This window comes from Rissa tridactyla, chromosome 1 (assembly GCF_028500815.1).
Source record: "Rissa tridactyla isolate bRisTri1 chromosome 1, bRisTri1.patW.cur.20221130, whole genome shotgun sequence".
Classification (NCBI taxonomy): domain Eukaryota; kingdom Metazoa; phylum Chordata; class Aves; order Charadriiformes; family Laridae; genus Rissa; species Rissa tridactyla.
In genome coordinates, this window is record NC_071466.1 from 137,868,490 (window position 1) to 137,887,856 (window position 19,367).

At 43.1% G+C, this 19,367-nt stretch overlaps 1 protein-coding gene across 7 annotated transcripts in view; it reads left to right on the forward strand.

Moving 5' to 3' along the window:
* Nucleotides 1-19,367, forward strand: part of ETV6 (ETS variant transcription factor 6) — a 143,098-nt gene that overhangs the window by 66,830 nt on the left and 56,901 nt on the right. The window contains exon 2 of one of the 7 annotated variants that reach the window (XM_054218755.1): nucleotides 1,628-11,860. The exons of the other annotated variants lie outside the window; for them this stretch is intronic. Within the exon in view, the coding sequence (XP_054074730.1) occupies nucleotides 8,690-10,354 (1,665 nt within the window). The 5' untranslated portion in view covers nucleotides 1,628-8,689 and the 3' untranslated portion in view covers nucleotides 10,355-11,860. Of the gene's footprint in view, nucleotides 1-1,627; nucleotides 11,861-19,367 lie in introns of those variants that run through there. 7 annotated transcript variants of the gene reach the window in all.

Below are 19,367 nucleotides of genomic sequence, written 5' to 3' on the forward strand. Positions count from 1 at the left end.
ATAGTTTTAACTAGTACTGGTTTTAAGAAGACAGTTTCTGTAGTCAAGGTAGAGATCAGCAAAGAATAGTATGGAAATGCCTACTTTGCTTTAAATCTGTTTTTGTAAGACACCTGGTAATTTTTACATTACTTCTAGAGGTAGATGAGGAGTTGAGGATGGTCTCTCAGAAACAGCCATGATTCCACGCCAGATACAGTGCCTGTTCAGCTTGAAAGGGCTAGAGGCTAAATTGTTAGCATTTGCCTAATGTGGATGACATACCTTGGATGGAGCCCTGTGTGGGACGTTGGGCAGGCTTACTAGTCAGCTTGTTTCGTTTTGAGTTGTGAGGCACCCAGAAGTGTACCAGGCAGTCTGACTACAAAGGGTGAATAAACACTGGGCTCAGGACTTTTATGCTGTCGCCACCTTTTGATAGCATTAAATTAATGATTAAAATCAACATGCCACATACTGTTTGCATTAAGTTGCTCCTCTTTCTGTCCTTGCTGATCTATTTTGTTCAGCTAACCTCCACCTAAAGAAACTTCATTGCATTGTTTTATTGCCTGCCTCTTTCTTAGGCTAGGGTGCTGTGAGCCTCTCTCTTTGTGTGCCTGACACAAGCTCAACTACTTCTGGGATTTGCCTTCCCTCCTTCCCAAACTGTGAACTCCCAATCTCTCATCGTTCCCCAAAAAGAACAGGGACCTCATTTCTGTTGCCTTTTTTTTTTTTTAAGTGAAAACTAAACAGAAAACTTCTAATCTACTAAGAACTAAAATCTAGGTAACATCCTGCAATGGCGGCAGCCGTAGCCACGCCAGGAGGAAATCTGAGTGGGACCACAATTGTTGAGCTGCACGTAGGACAGAACAGTTCCACCACAGCTTTTTTTTGTAACAAAGGTTTGCATTGTTAACCAGGTGCCACTCCAAGCTCACTGTTCAGCTTAATGATAGTGAGTTCCAGTAAAATGCGGGTGGGAGGACACTGGTTTTTTATTGCTTTAAACGCACACGCTGTTTGTTCTTGGCATGATATCAAAAGAGTGCTGGAAGGAAATGAGGTAGAAAAAGGACATGAAAATCACAACCGCACGACTGATCTCTAAGGGTATTGTTCTTACTTCCACGTGGAAAGCCCAGAGATTCCTAGTAGACGTTCTTGTTGGGTTGGTAGAAGATGGAAATCTTATATTTCATTTCTGGCAATAGTGGGTCAATAGGGATTTCTCTGATCAGCAAAAAACTAGCAGTGATGGAGTTTAAATAAATTGTAGGTAATTATTCATATCATAGGAATAGCTCCTACAATGCAAAGTCTTTGAGGCAAAGGAAAGACCGGAGAGCTGAGGTAGGATGCATCTTACTCCCTGCCTCTTGCAGGTGACGTTCTAGTGCCTTATCTTGAGCTCTGTCCCTCTGTGTAGTGTGTATTTCTGCTTGAAATAAGAAAGCTAGAGATGGCAAGGGGTATAGCACACGTTCCCCCTCCAGACCTGTTCATTTCATTATATGCTTGTCTGCTTTTGTGGAATTTCTGTGACTTCCCTTGTGAGACAATTCAGTCTTGCCCATAGGAGGATGGCCTTCAGCCTCCATTTCGCTTTGATTCAGCTAAGTTTCTGTCTTCTGAATTACAGCAACTCAGACCACTCTAAATCTCTGCTTGTGGGGTGATTATATCAAGTATTTGCAGGCATTTCCATCGCTACACTGCCTGCTTCTCCTACAGTGCTGCATGAAGTATGTGCAATGTTTTTGAAACTCAGAAGATTTGGTTTCAGAAAAGTTGTGGAAGGAATATATGATTCTTCAGATTCTTCTACTGCTTTGACTCGCCGGCTGTCCGAAGAGTAACTGGTATTTTATCAAGCTGGATCTCGCCCTGATCATTTGAAATGCTTCCTTTTTCACCTCAGTGTAATTTACAATCGCAGATCTATTGCAGCAAGAAAGGTTAACAGGAAAGAAATGTAAACATTCTGACTGTGTTTGACTTCCTCTAAATATCTATATGTTTGTCTTGAGGGAGTTATTCAATTAAGAATAAAATAAAGCTTTCAGTCAACCCTGGGAGAGCCTAACTTTGAGATAGGTTCATCTCTTGGGGATCTGGAGGGAGAGAGAATTACGTGTGCAGCAGTGCTAGTTGGTACGTTGCCCAGGCTGTCACTATGACAGCATTTCAACATGGCATCAGAGACAGCTCTACACCAGCTGCATTTTCTTCCCTTGAGAAAGTGGATTTGCATGGAGGACCCTGAGGTTGAAAGTGAAAATTATGGACACGAGTTTCCTCTCTTGCACAATCCCTATTTAGGGGTTTTCAATTTCTATGCCTGATTGTATATGCAAATGCTTAACTCCTTAACTGCTGAAGGGATGTAATGATTTTCTCCAGGAAGTCCGCTCTCTGTATTTGAACAAATGTTACTTGAAGGGAGAGGGTGAAAAAAGATGCAGCTCCCCACATACCTCGCTTTACTACAGCGTGGATAACATAGCGAATCAGTGCACTACTTTTTTTAAGAGTGAAATCCTGGATTAAAATTCATCATAAGGCATAGATAAGATAGACAAAGTCAGGCTCTTCGTAGTCTTTAGTAATTTGCAGGGTTTTTTCAATGCTGCTCTTTTAATTTTTTTCCAGGGCAACCAGCGTATAGCTAAGCGAGGCATATTGACAGTAGGTTTACTTTTTCAGTTATCTTTCGAAGCTTTCTTGGAAATAGTTCAAAAGACTCCCTGAAATCCACAAACTGGAATTTGAAAAGGAAGTATTTGTCCTTTTTACAGAATGTCTTCTCAGTTCAGCAGCCTTGGGACTGTAGCAGTACGGCAGGAATTGTGGCAGGCTCACCCTGAAGAGTAGTCTCAAAACATACAGACCGGGAGCTGGAGTACTTGAAACCATAGTCACCCGAATTTCCCTTGTCCGTTTTACACATGTCAGAGATTCAGCTCTGCCTAACTAGACTACTGTGACCATAACTGACTGGTTTAAATGTTTTCTGGGGATGGACAAGTTAGCCTTTCTGAAGCAGGTGAAGAGAGGTGATCTCTCTCTTCATGCTAGCGCTAATTGCTTATACCTGTGAAAAACTGTAAGAGACACAAAGTAATATTTTTCTTAGGGAAATTTCCTTTCTAAGGAAGTTAGTCATATAAAATAATTATTATTATTTTTAAATCCAGTATGAGTCGAGGGAGTGCCCTGATTACACATTTCCTGGAAAAGGCCATTTGTGACGTACCATTGACTAATGAAAACTCGCCAGTTAGAAGTAGCTCTTTTCTGTTAACTATTTGAAAAGGCAAGAGTATTTTAAAAGTACAGGTCTTCGACATTCCCTTGTTCTTTCTTTTTTAACCCACCATCACTGAGTCTGTTTACATCATTAGCAGCTACAGATTCATGGCCCTGATTGGAAAATACTAAACTATTCTGATATAACAAAATAAGCAAAAGCAAAGCCTGCTTGCCATCCCATTGCCAGTAATGCAGCTATGCAGCTTAATGCTACAACCTCAAATGCAGGAAGGAAAAAGAGAAGCAAAAAAAGAGGCACAACGAGCATGACAGCAGATCGGTCAGATTTCCCATGAAAATCAGGATGATGCTTTAGCTACTAGTGAGTGGCAGCCCTTAAAAAACTGTCGTCCCTGGCTAGGGGTTAAGGGTGGAGTTTTGTGCAGGAAATTCTGGGCAGGAATGAGAAGAGTGGTAGAATTGAACTCCTGTATTCCATCACTACTAATTCAGATTTCTCTAGCATGGGTTAAACCAGTGTCCAGGAAATCTGGGAGCGGATGAGCCAGAACTTCTAAATACCATTTGAGCTGTTATGTCTAAGACTCTGGGAATTGTGTTGCTTATGCTCAGAAGAGCATGACTTGTGACTGCAATTTGTTCAACTCAAAATGACCTCCAAGCCTTACTGGAAGTCAACTTAAAAAAGAAAGAAAAATCCACCCCCCCCTGCTTCTACCAAATGAGATTTTTCAGTTTTAAAATCATCATCGTGCAACATTTTGTTTTGAGTTTAACCCCAGCAATATCAACATGGCAGAATTATGCAAACAAGGAAATTTCCATGGGCTGAATTGCACAATTTCAAGAAACAATCTTGACTTACTAAATAGACGTGAGTGCTGATGCCTTAGCATTGTAGGGCTGTGCACTCTCTGTAGCTGTTGGAGCAGAGAGAATAAATATACCTTTCTTCTTCCCTGTTCATTGACTGAACACAGAAGTGGGTATGAATAGTACCTGGCTAAGTGTTTGTGTGCGGTGCCAAACCACAGGGGTTGTTTGGAGGGCTAGTGCATGAGATTTACTGTTCAGTCAAAGTAGTAGCACAAAGAGGGAGATATAAGCAATGCTGCTATGGGTGTTAAATCTATGCAATGAGAGTCTAAAGTGTTTCCTAGTGCATTACAGATTTTCCTTTGTACTTCCATAGGATTCTGTATGGTCTGTGATGACAGCTACCTCTAGGATATAATAAGAATTTCCAGTTCCACCACAAAGATTTCTGTGAAAGATGCAACACAGGCACCAACCTGGCAATGATCTGCACTTCAGCTTTCAGTAACATGCTGTGGACTTAAATCAAATAATGTTATATTCTCACCTAGAAACCTTAAGCTTTCCCACCAGGCTATATCCTAGGTGTGCTCCCATAAATGAATTACTAGGCTGTATTGTTTTACTGGTGTTTCCACTGTATAAATTCACATCAGGCCCTGTCACGCATGTTATGCCTGTAAGGGCAGAATACCTTTTCGTCTCTCAGTACTATAGCTTTCATTATTATAACGGTGCTCAACTATGGCAGGGATGAGTCTTAGAGAAATTAAGATAATTAAGTGATTAAGGTAAGTAAAAACTCAGTACCAACCTCTGACTTCGCATGAATGAAAACAAAAACCAGTAATGGTCATGAACAAATTGACCTAGGATATGTAAGGTGTATAGCTGTCGGAGGAGAGAGATTCTACAAGAGCCATCCAGCAGGATTAATGGCTCAAGCAGTCTAAGCAGCTGATGGAGCTGGTACTATTTTAAACAGGATTATTATAGAGAGGATTCAATTTGGGGATACTTTCTGAAGGGTGATCCACTTAGGGGTCCCTTCTAAACCAATGCCTCGTGGCCTTAAAGCTCTCTCTTTACTTGCACAAATCTGTAGTTCTTGATGAAGTCAAGGTTTACGAGGGTGCCTGAGATGTGTGCAAAACCTGAGATTTATTGACTTTCCTATGGTTATCACATACCTCAAAAATCTTTGTCCCATGCAGACTGTAGGTGTGTATATTTGTGGAGGGGATTAGAGTTGAGACTGAGAAGATGAGAGAGAGGTGAGATGAGCAAAAGGATTACATCTGGAGTTAGGGAATTATAGAGTAGGTGTTTTCTGTGAAACCAAAAGGGGAGTGTAGGCAAGATACCTCCAGTCTGCTCTATGAAAAAAAGAAAAACAGGGATCCAGGCATAAGCTACCTGCATTGGGACAGAAGAGTGGCATATTTGACATCACGTCACTTACAAACGCATGCAAAACACATTATTGCAGCATAAGTTGTTGATTTTCTGAAGGCTTAGTCAATGAATATGAATGAATCGATATACTCTTACATTTTATTGGGTGATAATCAGCTGCTGAGGCTCATCAGCAGAATGACGGATGTGGTTTCTTTATCTCACTGTCAAACAGAGAGTTTATGTGTCATTCTTCACTTACGTGAGTTTGCCCAAGGCTTGCATTATTGGTAAAAACTGTCCCATTTGCTGTGTTTAATGATCTACAGGTTATCAAGCCTCCTGCAATCCTTTACTGGCTGTGACACTTTATTGCATGATGCTACTTACTTTCCCTACCTAGAAAAAGGTCCTTTGCAAGGATAAACACATTAATTTTTAGAAAATATTCTGAAATTTGCTGATGAAAAGTGCTTCTTTCCACTATCTCCAGAGTATTAGCGATAATTCTGTCTGAAGAAGATGGAAGAATAGGGAATACGGGTCAAAAGGCATTGAAAATTAGTTGTTTATCTAACAGGCCTGCCTTCAGTGTAGAAGAGCTGAGAGGGAGGGTAACTGAATGCAGGAGCATGCCTTTGCACTGAGCAATGCTGAGAGAGCCTGGAGCCCCGTAATATCTTATCTCACCACATCTGTGTTTCCAAAGTCTGCCCTAGATGGATGGCAAGTCTGTAGCATACAACAATAACTTGGGAGAGCACAGAAAGCAAACAAACTGTGATCCAGGGAGATCTTTCCTCATTTGTAGTTATCAGGACTTTGAATTCTGTGTCTACATTGTTGTTGGCAGCTTAATTCTGCTCCATGGTCCATCCCCAAAATGGTCACAAGAGCCTGTGTACACCGACAAAGATGATGGCTGCACTTTGGAAAATGTTCTGGCACAATTTCTGTAAGCGAGACTAGTTGGCTTGGTTTTGTACTTCTAGTGGTGAATGCGCACGCTGGGAACTTCAGAAAGAGTAGCTCTGACATTGTTTCCTGTGTGGGATTTTGTTGCAAATTTCTCTTCAAGCACGTAAAAAACAAATTCAGATCTTGTATTTTCCACAGGGTTTTTGTAGTATGAAAGGCAATATATTTGACTCTGATTTGACTACGTTTGATGTAAAGGTGATTTCGATCTTACTGATGTCATTGCAGAAGGACAGCAATTGAACAGATCTGCGGCAATGCACAACTTGTGTAAAAGGAAAAGGAGAATTAAGCTTTGGTATTTGAGACCAGTACCAATATTTATCTTTTGTCTTATTTTAAAGGCCTTGACATGTATTACTTTCCTTTTGTTACCTCACATTAGTTTACTGATAGTTTACTGATCTGGGTGGTTTCTATCAATCATAGACTTCCAACTGTTTACTTTCTAGGTAAACGTAAAGATGACTACTAAACGTACAAGTATAAAGAGATGACTATTAAAAGAAAGTAACTGTCTTTGAAAAGCCAAGTTCCTTGGCAGTGACACAGAGGTGTCTTCAACTTTAGAAGACTGACTGAATTAGGAAAGACATAAAGTTGTTGTTACTTGAGGGCTATCTGGTTGTTTTAAGTGAGACTCAACAGAATTGGTCCAGTAACACACACAAATTTCCAGCTTAAGTAAGCCATAGTAAGTGGAGGACACAAGCTTTTCATAGTCAGGTATCTTCAAGAGCTTTAGAAAACAACGAAACAGTGTTGCTGGGGTTGGTTCAGAGCCCTTATTACCAGTCCGCTCTTTACCATGAGGCTCTCTAGTGTTCTTAAGGTTACAGGAAACTAGCAAGTTCCGTCTGAGTCTACTACTCCTGTGGCCCTGGTTGTCCTGGACCAGGTCCTGCTTCATCATATTCTGTGCTTTTTGTGAGAGAAACAAGGTACTGAAACTGGAATCTCCTTTGCACAGATAATAAAGAAGATAGATGAGGGAGTATCAGGCTGCACTGAAGGAATTGTTCCAGTGAGATGATCCATGTCCTCTGACTCTAAATCTCTCATGCATCCATAGGCAGGGACACTGAACAGCTTCAGCTGGATAAGCTCTGGTTGCAAGAACTGAAGCTGCTTCTTCAACAGCTTTTTCTGACTCATCCCTTTCCCCCTTCTTCTCCCGTACCTCCAAACACACTGGAATTCAAATGTGTTTTGAAGATGGGGTTCCGTATGCCTTAGTCTTCCTATCTGTTGGGTTTTTTTAACTTTTTTATTCTGTCCTTATTGTTTAGGCTTTGTTTGATCAGCACCACACCAACTCCACTTCTCCAAAACCCAAAAGATGGCCTAGCAGATGGGGTATGAAACCCATGTACATCACAGACCCACTAAACATCAATTTTTATTCCAGTCATGGATCATCCTGGGGGGAGAAAAGGGGAGGGGGGACAGTGAGCAGAGAGTACAAGCTGGCTCAGAGGAACGCTAATAGATCTGGTTTGAGTCCAAATCATGCTAGCAGTGATCATAAATAAACACTTGGTGGTGATTCAGTGGCTTCCGTTAAATGAACGGATGGTCTCTGTCCTGTCCTCAGTGAAGAACTGTCCATGTGCATCCATCCCGCATCATTACACCAACTGTAGGTGTAGCCATGAGCTCGGGGCTAATCTGCCAGGCCTGGGGGAATCAGAGAGTGAAACAGGTTCCCACAGCTCAAGATGGCCTCTCCGTGTCAGGGTTAGCCCATGGATGAGGCAAAGTCACATAAACGAGCTCTTCTAGGTGAGGCAAGGCGGGGAGCCAGCAGAACTGCCACCTTGGATTTCCGAAGGGCAGACTTTACCCTGTTTAGGAGCATGGTCGAGAGTGTCCCTTGGGAGGCAGTGTTGAAGAGCAAAGGTGCCCAGGAAGGCTGGTCATACTTCAAGCAGGTGCTCTTAGAAGCACAGGAGAAGGCCATCCCCATGTCTCGAAAAACGAGCCGACGGGGAAGAAGACCAGCCTGGATAAATAGAGAGCTTTGGCTGGACCTCAGGAAAAAAAGGAAAGCTTACATTCTCTGGAAAAAGGGATTGGCAACTTATGAGGATTATCAAGATATAACAAGCTATGTAGGGGGAAAATTAGAAGGGCCAAAGCTCAATCGGAACTCAGTTTGGCCACTGCACTTAAAGACAATAAGAAGAGATTCTTTCAGTATATCAATAGAAAAAGGAAGACTAGGGAAAATGTAGGCCCACTGATGAATGAGACGGGTGCCCTAGTGGTGGAAGACACAGAGAAGGCAGAGCTACTGAATGCCTTCTTTTCTTTGGTCTTCACTGCTAAAGCCGCCTCTCACGAATCCCATACCCTGGAGGCAAGGGGGAAGGTCTGGAGAGAGGAAGATTTTCCTTCAGTTGAGGAGGACCGGGTCAGAGACCACTTGGCCAATCTGGACATTCATAAGTCCATGGGCCCTGATGGGATGCACCTGCATCAGCGAGTGCTGAGAGAGCTGACAGGTGTTATTGCTAGACCACTCTCCATTGTCTTTGAAAGGTCATGGGGAACAGGAGAGGTGCCTGAGGACTGGAGGAAGGCTGACATCACTCCAATCTTTAAAAAAGGCAAGAAGGAGGAGCCAGGGAACTACAGACCAGTTAGTCTCACCTCTGTCCCTGGGAAGGTAATGGAGCGACTCATTCTGGATGTCATCTCCAAACACGTTGAGGAGCAGGAAGTCATTGGAAGTGGTCAACATGGATTTACCAAGGGTAAATCATGCTTGACCGATCTGATAGCTTTCAGTGATGTTATAACGGGTTGGCTGGATGAGGGGAGAGACGTAGATGTCATCTACCTTGACTTTAGCAAGGCTTTTGACACTGTCTCCCATAACATCCTCATTAGGAAGCTGAGGAAGTATGGGCTAGATGAGGTGATGGTGAGGTGGATCGAGAGCTGGCTGTGTGACAGAACTCAGAGGGTTGTGATCAGCAGCATAGAGTCTAGTTGGAGGCCTGTAACCAGTGGTGTCCCCCAGGGGTCAATACTCGGTCCAATTTTGTTCAGTATATTCATTAATGACCTGGATGATGAGACAGAGTGTATCCTCAGCAAGTTCGCTGATGATACCAAACTGGGAGGGGTGGCTGACACTCTGGAGGGCAGTGCTGTCATCCAGTGTGACCTGGACAGGCTGGAGAGCTGGGCAGAGAAGAACCCAATGAGGTTCAACAAAAGCAAGTGCAAGGTCCTCCACCTGGGGAGGAAAAATGCTAAGCACCAGTATAGGTTAGGGGTGGACCTGCTGGGAAGTAGTTCTGAGGAGAAGGATCTGGGCGTCCTGGTAGACAGTAAATTATCCATGAGCCAACAATGTGCCCTTGTTGCCAAAAAGGCCAATGGAATCCTGGGCTGCATAGGGAAGAGTGTGGCCAGTAGGTCGAAGGAGGTCATTCTCCCCCTCTACTCTGCACTGGTGAGGCCACAACTGGAATACTGCATCCAGTTTTGGGCTCCCCACTTCAAGAGGGACAGGGAACTGCTGGAGCAGGTCCAGCGTAGGGCAGCTAAGATGATTGAGGGACGGGAGCATCTCCCTTATGAGGAAAGGCTGAGAGAGCTGGGACTCTTTAGCCTGGAGAAGAGAAGGCTGAGGGGAGACCTTATTATGGCATATAAGTATCTAAAGGGAGGGTTGAAGGAGGATGGTGCCAGACTCTTTTCATTGGTTCCCAGTGACAGGACGAGGGGCAACGGGCACAAGTTAGAACATAAGAAGTTCCGTTCAAATACACGGAAAAACTTCTTTACAGTGAGGGTGACAGAGCACTGGAACAGGCTGCCCAGGGAGGTTGTGGAGTCCCCTTCTCTGGAGATTTTCAAGACCCGCCTGGATGCAGTCCTGAGTAATGTGCTCTAGGCAATCCTGCTTTAGCAGGGGAGTTGGACTAGATGATCTCTAGAGGTCCTTTCCAACTCTGAAGTTTCTGTGATTCTGTGATTCTCTAGTCTACATGGTAGAGGCCTTATTGATCACACCACACTTCAGAATTGGTCCTTCATGCTTTCCCACAGCATTGACTTCCCTAGTGATACGGAAGTGTCATGGAAAGTGATAGAGAAAACTTAACTGAATGGTGTAGCATCAGAAGGGGGAGGGGAGCCAAGAAAAACCCCACTTGTCAGCTGAACAAATGAAAAAATTAGAAAACTCAGCATTTTGTCAGTCACTCCACCCCCCAGCATTTCCTTCACGGTTAGGACTTTAATCATCAATAAAACAATAATAACAAAACATGTACAAGGAGTCCAACTATCAACTATCATAATTCCCTTCAACACAGCAAGGCGCTCTTCAACAAATAACCATTAAGAGATTAAGCCTCTTTTATGAATAAATTGTTTGGTATGCCGGTGGCAATTTGTTTGACATTATTTTGCAGGATTAAGGAGTCGAAGACCTTGACAACATGCTAATTGTCTATACCTGGCATAGAGGCAATATTAAAACCTTGGTAATATTCCACACCCTTGACAAAAGTGTCATTCACAGGAGATCATTTGCTAATGTAGTCCTTGGTTTGGCTGCTAATAAAAGCAAGTGATGATGCTGTTCATCCCAAGATCCCCAAATACCATTTTTGCTGAGGGTCTTCCAAAATTCATATAGTCCCCCTGAGGGAGGCGGTATTACTGTTATTACTGTTGTCCGTTTCAGAGAAGGGGAAAATCGAGGCTGAAGCTTCCCAAAGTACTGTAAACCAGGGAAATGTAGTGCCACTGATGAAAAATGCCAGTCCTGCCCTTCCGTTGCCCTGGCTGTTCTTCTCGCCTGCATGCTGGCTGCTGGCAAAATTTCTTTTTCTGCTGTGCAAATATTCAGACTGAGAAATTCCGCTGGGTTAAAACTAATGTTGGGAGAAAATAGTTATGGTTGTTTGGGGTTTTTTTATTTATTTTCCCTGGGTCATTTCCTTGATCACACTGCTTGTACAGCTACTTGAACGCTAACAAGGTTTCAAGGGAGCTGTATGAAAACTGGAACACGAGATGGGAGTAGGTAGGACTGATTTATTGTGACAGTGCCACTTTAAACCAACCTAAAGTGCTCATAAAACTGTGGCGCGAGGTACAGTTAAATAGCCTGTTTAGGGGCTTGCTCACACCACTCTCGTGGGCTTCCCCAAGTCAGCTTTAGTCTAGTGAGCTAGCATGCACAGGGGCCGGGTCAAATTGAGTCTTTTGCATCTCAATTGTAGCTAGCCTGGCTATCCCACACCAGCTGCAGCTGAAGCAGTGAGCGCAGAGCAGAGGTGTCATCAATAGTGCAGGATGCAGAATGCAGTAATCCTCATCTGTGTTCTCCAAAACAGTGAAAAACATACTCCCCACAACTTGATAACAGTACTTAATCACTTATGATGTTTTTCCTTTCTTTTTAAAACAGCTGATTTACAGGCATGAAGCCTCTACTCCTCAAAAGTAAGAGCAGCTGGGGAAAAAAAGGACAAGGAAGCAATTTTTCCTGAAGCTTATTTCCTGGCAAGGCACGGTTTTCAGCTTTAGAAGGATGTATGGGGCAGAGAGAAGTCCTGTAAACATGTTCACATTTGCCAAAGCTCCTTGAGCTGTTGCCTTAGCCTAAATCTCACAGGACACACTGACTGTGGTTCATTGTCCTCTCAGAGGAACTTGGTATTAAATTGTAAATTCCATACACACACAAAGTAGAAAAAGAGAAAAGGAGTGAGGCTGTATCAGATGTAATAAAAAGCCCTGATTCTTCATTATTTCCTCCCCCTCCTTTCTGAAACGCTTTTAATCTAAAAATCATGGAAGCTGAGATGATCCCAAGGAAAGTTAGAATAAACATGACTGCAAAAGGCCCCTTGGGAAGACGTCTCAATCTCCTGCTGCTGTGTGATTGTAAAAGCCTTCTGCCTTGTCTCCGCAGCTGGATAGGTATCAATAAAGTACACAGCTCAGAAGAATGAGACAACTTCACTTTCTTAGAAGTGTGATGGGGGATCAAAAGAAGTCAAGTGGCAATAAACTGTGTAGCAATTTGCTTTACTGTGTATCTGGGCAGCATCTTTTTTTTTTTTTTTTAAAGTATACTGCAGGAAAAAAACTGCTACGTTGCTTTATTCAGGCAAGGTCCTTGTTTCGCTGCGTTATAAAAGCATTAGTTGGTGCGTGTGTGCATTGTTGGTGTATGGGTGTGTGCGTGGGCATGTTTAACATTGAACATTGGGTCTCAATGTTCTGACTTTTGCTGATGACACAAAGCAAATAATGTCACATCCCCCTGAGCTGGATGTAGAGGCAGGTACCACACACCTAGCCAGCATAGAAGATGTCCGCTGCAGCTTGTCAAAGGAAGCTCATCTGAAATTCAGGAGTTCATATCCCTGGTGCTGGTCATCACTGTACAGTCAGCCTCACTCAAGCTGCTGTCACGTAAATGAGGGGCATCATGGTTTTTAACTGCAAAGCTGACCCCTGTGCTTTGGATGCTGAAGGTTCTGGCCTTAACTCTTAGGTCTACTATGAGGGAGGCTGCTCACCTCCTCTACTACTGTGATTTATGGCCACTTTTTGGTTTAGATAATAGTAACAGCTTTTAGGAAGCAGAGAATAGATAGCTGAAGTTATTAATTTTGAGATTGCAGCAAGTAACTTATTTGCAAGTGACATCCCAGGCCTGGGAGAGGCTGAAGAACGTGAACACTTTTCCTAAGCCCACCTAGGACTGTCGGAAGACCACTGCACTGAGCTCAGGTATTGCTGTGGGTGGGATGGTGTCAGGGAATAAAAGAGTAGGGCAAGGAACTCCGGTGGCACCGGGCTTCTGTAGCCGCATGCTATCCCTCTGGGGTTTACAGCTAGTGAAGGCTTCTGTTTGTCACTCTCTGGAGGATGGGTCAGGAGCTGTCTTGTCCTGCTCCTTCACTCTAAAACAAATCCAAGTTCTTGGCAAAATACTGTTAGGAGCAGAGAAGAAAATACTATAGTATTTTCCTTCTGCCAGGCCTACTTCCTGGTGGTTTTCTTAGGAGGGCACGTTTTGGCAGTCACAGGCTGTAATCTCCAAGATTACTGTGCCCGGCTCTGAGAGCACTTCTTGCAACACAACCCCTGTTCACAGCTCTAAACATATTTAATCATGTCTCAGCTTTTGTTCTGTCTTTCAATTCAGGGGACTGGTCTTAGAAAGTGTTATGATTGTTAATAGTAAGATTTGACCATTAGGACTTCACTCTAAACACCAGGAGTCTTGTTTTTCTGAAACAGGAATGAGGTGCTGAATGAGGTCACCCTACCAATAACTCTTCTCACTTATTGATTGTCTGATGTGTTCGTTTATCCGCAGCTGATAAATAAGCGAGAAGGATTTTGTTGTGATGTAGATCACAGCAGGTCTCAGAGTCAGTCAGCTATTTTTTGTCAGCGGGAAGGAGCGAAGGGTTTATCAGTATATGCACTTAATACATCCACGTTCTCGGTTTATAGCTGGATGTGCTGATGGAGTTCTTTAGGTCATTCAATGTGTGTGTGTGTATACATCTGCTTCATCAACTATTGGTGATTTGCAGAAATTTGTTGCTGCCTACCGTGGATTTTAAAAGATGGATCTTGATCAAATAGCCAGTCATCATCCTGGCTACCTGACGCATTTTATCTATTCTATGTACTATGCCCACTTTGGAAACTGCAGTCATCCCCATGCTACTTTGCACTATATTCTTCTTTCTTTCTCTGTTTTACTTGCAGACGGGTGTGTTTAAGTATATATTTAAAATTCAGTGCCTTTATGTCTCACTGTCTGAGAATGGGAGAGGAAGATAGGGAGCTGCCAATGAGGAAATAATGTCTGAAATTTAGAAGAATGGAAATAGTGAGAAGCCAGGCACATTTTTAGGGAGATGTAATGGGGAAAACAAAATCCTGTTACAAATCTAAATGTCCCTAAAAGTCTTGGAACTCCGAATGGAAACTAACCCCAGGTACTTGCATATGTAGAAACGATCCGTATATCAAATTCCAAGTCCTCTACAGATTGTACAGTGCCCATGGCAGATTTTTTTAAAAATGTGCAAGGGTAATGACTTTTACTGGATAGGGTGTAACACTGGCACTTTCAACATAACAAATTGTCTGGTCCAGGGAGCAAAATATTCCAGGAAATGGTGCAATTGTATATTCAAAGTATAATAAAGAGATCATGAAAGCTTTCATGGCATTATTAGACGTTCAGGACAATAAGAAAGCACTGAACTGACTGAAACTGTTGTCCAGCTGGCAGTCGTGGGTGCCATGGCCTGAATCTATCTTCCAGGACAGTTCTCTGTCACACTGCCTTCCTAGGAAATGGGAAACCTCTTTTGTAGTACCTGCGGTTTTAACTGTCTGACACTTCTCCTTACTGCCTTGAATGGCTGAGTATATGCAGAGCAAGCTACAGCCATCACTATGATGTGGGAGGATAGCTGAAGCCTGGGTGATGCACTGATACCTGCAAAGTCCATCAGGGCTTGCTTAGTGACTCTCCAAAGAGACTTCCTCTTGCAGGAGCAAGGTTAGCTCTAAAGTCTTGTCATTGCCTTGGGGATTTTCTGATTTTTCTTTTTTTTTCCTTTCTTTTTTTTTTCTTCTTTTTTTTTCTTTTTTTTTTCTTTTTTTCTATTTCTTTTGGCAAAGACCTTCTCCAAAGCAAAACACCTCTAAAAAAATGACTTGGTCTTTATTCTTAGTGATCTAGAAAAGAAGCAGCTTTGGCTCTGAACCTGCATGCTGATCTTGACTGACCTGATCTAATGTTTGATATTAGGATGTAACATTTCTATTGGTAGCTTAGAAACATTTGTTCTGCCTCAGTCTCCGAGATATGCCAGCAGCATCTTGGACTGCATAAGGCAGAGCCTTGCCAGCAGGTCAAGGGAGGAGATCCTTCCCCTCAGCTCAGCCCTGGTGAGACCATATCTGTGGTCCAGTCTGCGGTTCCCCAGTATGAGAGGGACATAAACATTCTGGAGGAAGTCCAGTGAAGGGCCATGAAGTTGATTAAGGGACTGGAGCATCTAACAAGTGAGGAGAGGCTGAGAGAGCTGCAGCTATTTAGCCTCAAGAAAAGGAGGCTTGGAGGTATCTTATCAGTGTCTATAAATATTTGATGGGAAAGAGTAGAGAAGACAGAGTCAGACTCTTCTCAGTGGTGTGCGATGACAGTGGGGACAAACTGAAATACAAAATGTTCCATTTAAACATAAAAACTTCTTTTCTGGGAGTCTGATCAAACATCGCAACAGGCTGCCCGGAAAGGATCTGGAATCTCTTATCTTTGGAGATACTCAAAACCCACTGGATGTGGTCCTGAGCAACCTGTCTGACTGACCCTGTTTTGATCACGGGTTGAACTTGGAGGGGATCTCTGAAGGTGCTTTCCAACCTCAACTATTCTGTGATATATGCAGGCTGATGAACTCTGGGAAAGCTATAAGAACTTTGTACACCACTGTCGCCTGGTACCTTGCAGGATTTATGAGACATTGCTAGTCAGCCTGTACTCTCCAGTAGAGTTTTCCAAGCTGGGAAAAGCTTACAGTAAGGAACCTCATGCTGCTGTTGACTGTTATCCTTAGTTTGCTGGAAGGTTAAAGTAAACCAAGCAAAAGCACTTGATGAAATAGGGAGGTGAGGAATGAATGGGACTGTAGTTGCTAACCGAGTTTCAGAACAGTCTTATAGTAAGAAATACTGTGGCCAGCAGGACTAGGGAAGTGGTTGTACCTCTGTACTCAGAGGTGAGGCTGCACCTCGAGTATTGTGTTACGTTTTGGGCCCCTCACTACAGGAGGGACATTGAGGTTCTGGAGCGTGTTCAGAGAAGGACAACAAAGCTGGTGAGGGGTCTGGAGAACAAGTCTTACGAGGAGCAGCTGAGGAGGGTGTTTAGCCTGGAGAAAAGGAGGCTGAGGGGAGACCTTATTGCTCTCTACAGCCACCTGAAAGGAGGTTGTAGTGAGGTGGATGTCGGTCTCTTCTCCCAAGTAACAGGCAATAGGACAAGAGGAAATGGCCTCAAGTTGTGCCAGGGGAGGTTTAGATTGGATATTAGGAACAGTTTCTTCACAGAAAGGGTCATCAAGCATTGGAACAGGCTGCCCAGGAAAGTGGTTGAGTCGCCATCCCTAGAAGTATTTAAAAGATGTGTAGATGTCGTCCTGAGGGACATGGTTTAGTGGTGGACTTGGCAGTGCTGGGTTAACAGTTGGACTTTATGATCTTAAAGGTCTCTTCCAACCAAAACGATTCTATGATTCCATGAATTTATTTGAAGACCTAGTTCACAGGATATTATCTATTCCCTTTATGTTCCTAGTTCACTGAAGTTCATTCAAAAATTCTGTATTTTAGATGGGAAAGTAAGCTCTAACTTTCTCTCCCCTTGCCATTTAAGAAAAATTATAGGCTGAAGTAATGTCAAATTAGGACTTTAAAGGATAGTGGGTCACATTTACAGAGGTATTAAGGATCACTGAATAATTTAAATTAGAAGGGACCTCAGGAGGTCTCTATTCCAACCCCCTGCTAAGAAAGCAGGGACAGCTACAAGGCCAGGCAAATTCCCTCAGAGCTTTATCAAGTTGGGTCTTTTAAACCTCCAAGGATGGAGATTGCACATGATCACTGGGCAGCCTGCCTCAGTGCTTGAGTGTCCTCATGGTGAAAAAGATTTTCCAGTCCAAATCTTTTGCTCTTCAACTTTTTTTTTTCTTGGTGAATGAAGGTTACATAGGTGCCTTTTGGGTTTTTCAGAAGTGTGTAAGCAGTGTAGGTCTCTTACCATCTTGGTCACTTCTAGAAGTTCCCCTAGGCCCTTACCTTTATTTTGAAGTATGAAAGCGTATCTGAAAATCTTACCCAGTGTCTCCTGGGCTTCATAACTTTAAGAATTTGGAAACTTGAAACCGAAGTCTCTTCTCTTTCCAAAATTTTGTTGATTTTCTTGTGTTTATGAGCAATGATTTAGGATTTGGAGAGGCTTTGATTACAAGAGGGTGTGTCTGGTGAAATATAACCAAAGCTTTTCTTTTTGAGCATTTCCTTCTGTTAACTTTGCTGATGTTAATAATGATGAGGTACGTTCAGAACTAGGGCCATAATTACATGAAACTTGCAAGAAGAGGAAAGATTCAGAATTCCCTTCACACTGCCTAGCACATTTCTAGGAAACTGCATCAGTAAGATGTTTTGAAAAGGCAAAGAAAACTTGTGTGAAAAACTTACGAAAACTTAAAAACATTGCATCTGTGTGCATCAAACAGGTTTTATTTCTGAATAATGTTTTAGGTAGAAAACCTGACAAGTCAGCTCCAATAGTGTATATTTTCATGTGTGACAGAGGCTAATTTGGTCATGGTTGTTACCCCAACCATAACTGCTTTTTTTTTTTTTTACGGCAGTGTTTGCTTTTGCTCTGTCCGTTTCTTGTTGTTCTTAAGAACAGATATTTGCCAAAACAAATGTATGCGAGTGATAAAAGCCAAGAGGAATGTCTGTTGGACCACAGGAAATTTCCTGTGCAGGAAGAGATCTTGGGAACTTCCTGTGGAGCAGAGCATTGTGGGTGTGTTGGCAGAAGTCCCTTTACCACAGCTGCAATTAACTAGAATAGGGTGGAAAACAGTCGGTGCTGCCTTTTGCAGTCATATAGTTCAAGAGCCAAGCCTGAACTAGACAGTTAAAAAACCCACTGCATGATCAAACGTTAAATCGGAGTTGTCTACTTGCAGATGATTACTCTCATAGCCAAAAAACAAGCAAGTAAGTGTGGTGCAGAATTACAGGTCACTGATTCTCATACTGCTGTACTTTGTGCCCACCCCATAGACTAACTTGGTGTAGATGGGAGCATCCCAAGGTTTGGTGCCACTAGAAGTAGACCTCTTCAGGTTTGGTCCCACATGCCCATGTGCTTGGTCCTTGCATTTTGTACACCACTGTAGCCTGGTACCTTGCAGTATTTATGAGACATTGCTAGTCAGGCTGTACTCTCCAGCGGGGTTTTCCCATGTCAGTACTGTCCCAGACAAGTTCAAATCTTCGACTGAGCCATATCCCATGTGTTGCATTAAATCTGCCTGATGCCAGAAACTTGCATTGAATGCCAGGTGTTCAGCATGGAAGACCCTTATATTTGGGTCATTTTTACTTTTGCCTCTAGCAGACGTGCATCTCTTTCCCAACCTCTTTGAGATGACACTTGCAGGGTGCAGGGGAACTGCTTCTGGAGAGAGAAGTGAGGAGACAAAGACTGAGGAGGGATACAGGATGCTAACATAAAATGCTATAGTGAAAAAGGAGGGGAGAGACAACTGGATAATAGGAAGAAATGAGTGTAGTTCAAAGGGCAGAAAGAGTAGAGGAGAGAAAGAAAAAGATACCAGAAGCACAGATTTTATAAATAGGGAAACTGGACAGTCTGGAGAGAAATGTATTTTTTCTAATAGTATGTACAGAGCATGATTAGATCCTACACGAGGCGGGATTTGTGGGCAGGCGGTGTCAAACCCATTATTATGTGATGGCAAAGCGGGCTTGATATGGACACTTGGCAATACATCCTAGACTGCAGTCCCAACTTCATCTGTAAAGACAATTGTATGCCCTCTGCCTGTACCCAGTCCTTGGCCTTGCTGGAGAAGATGCCATGGAAAAGGCCACTGAAATGGTGCTTGAGGTTGTGGTCTGTGCTCTCTGCAGCCTTGTGTTAAATGGAGCGTTAAGGCTGTTGACTCTTCAGAGAGCTCAAACAGCAGCTGACCATAACATTTGAACTTCAGCCTTGCGAGCCCAACTTCAGCATAATGATCTCACCTGGTGATTTCAAAGCCCAGCCTCTCAGGTAGCATGGTTCTCCTCACAGAGTC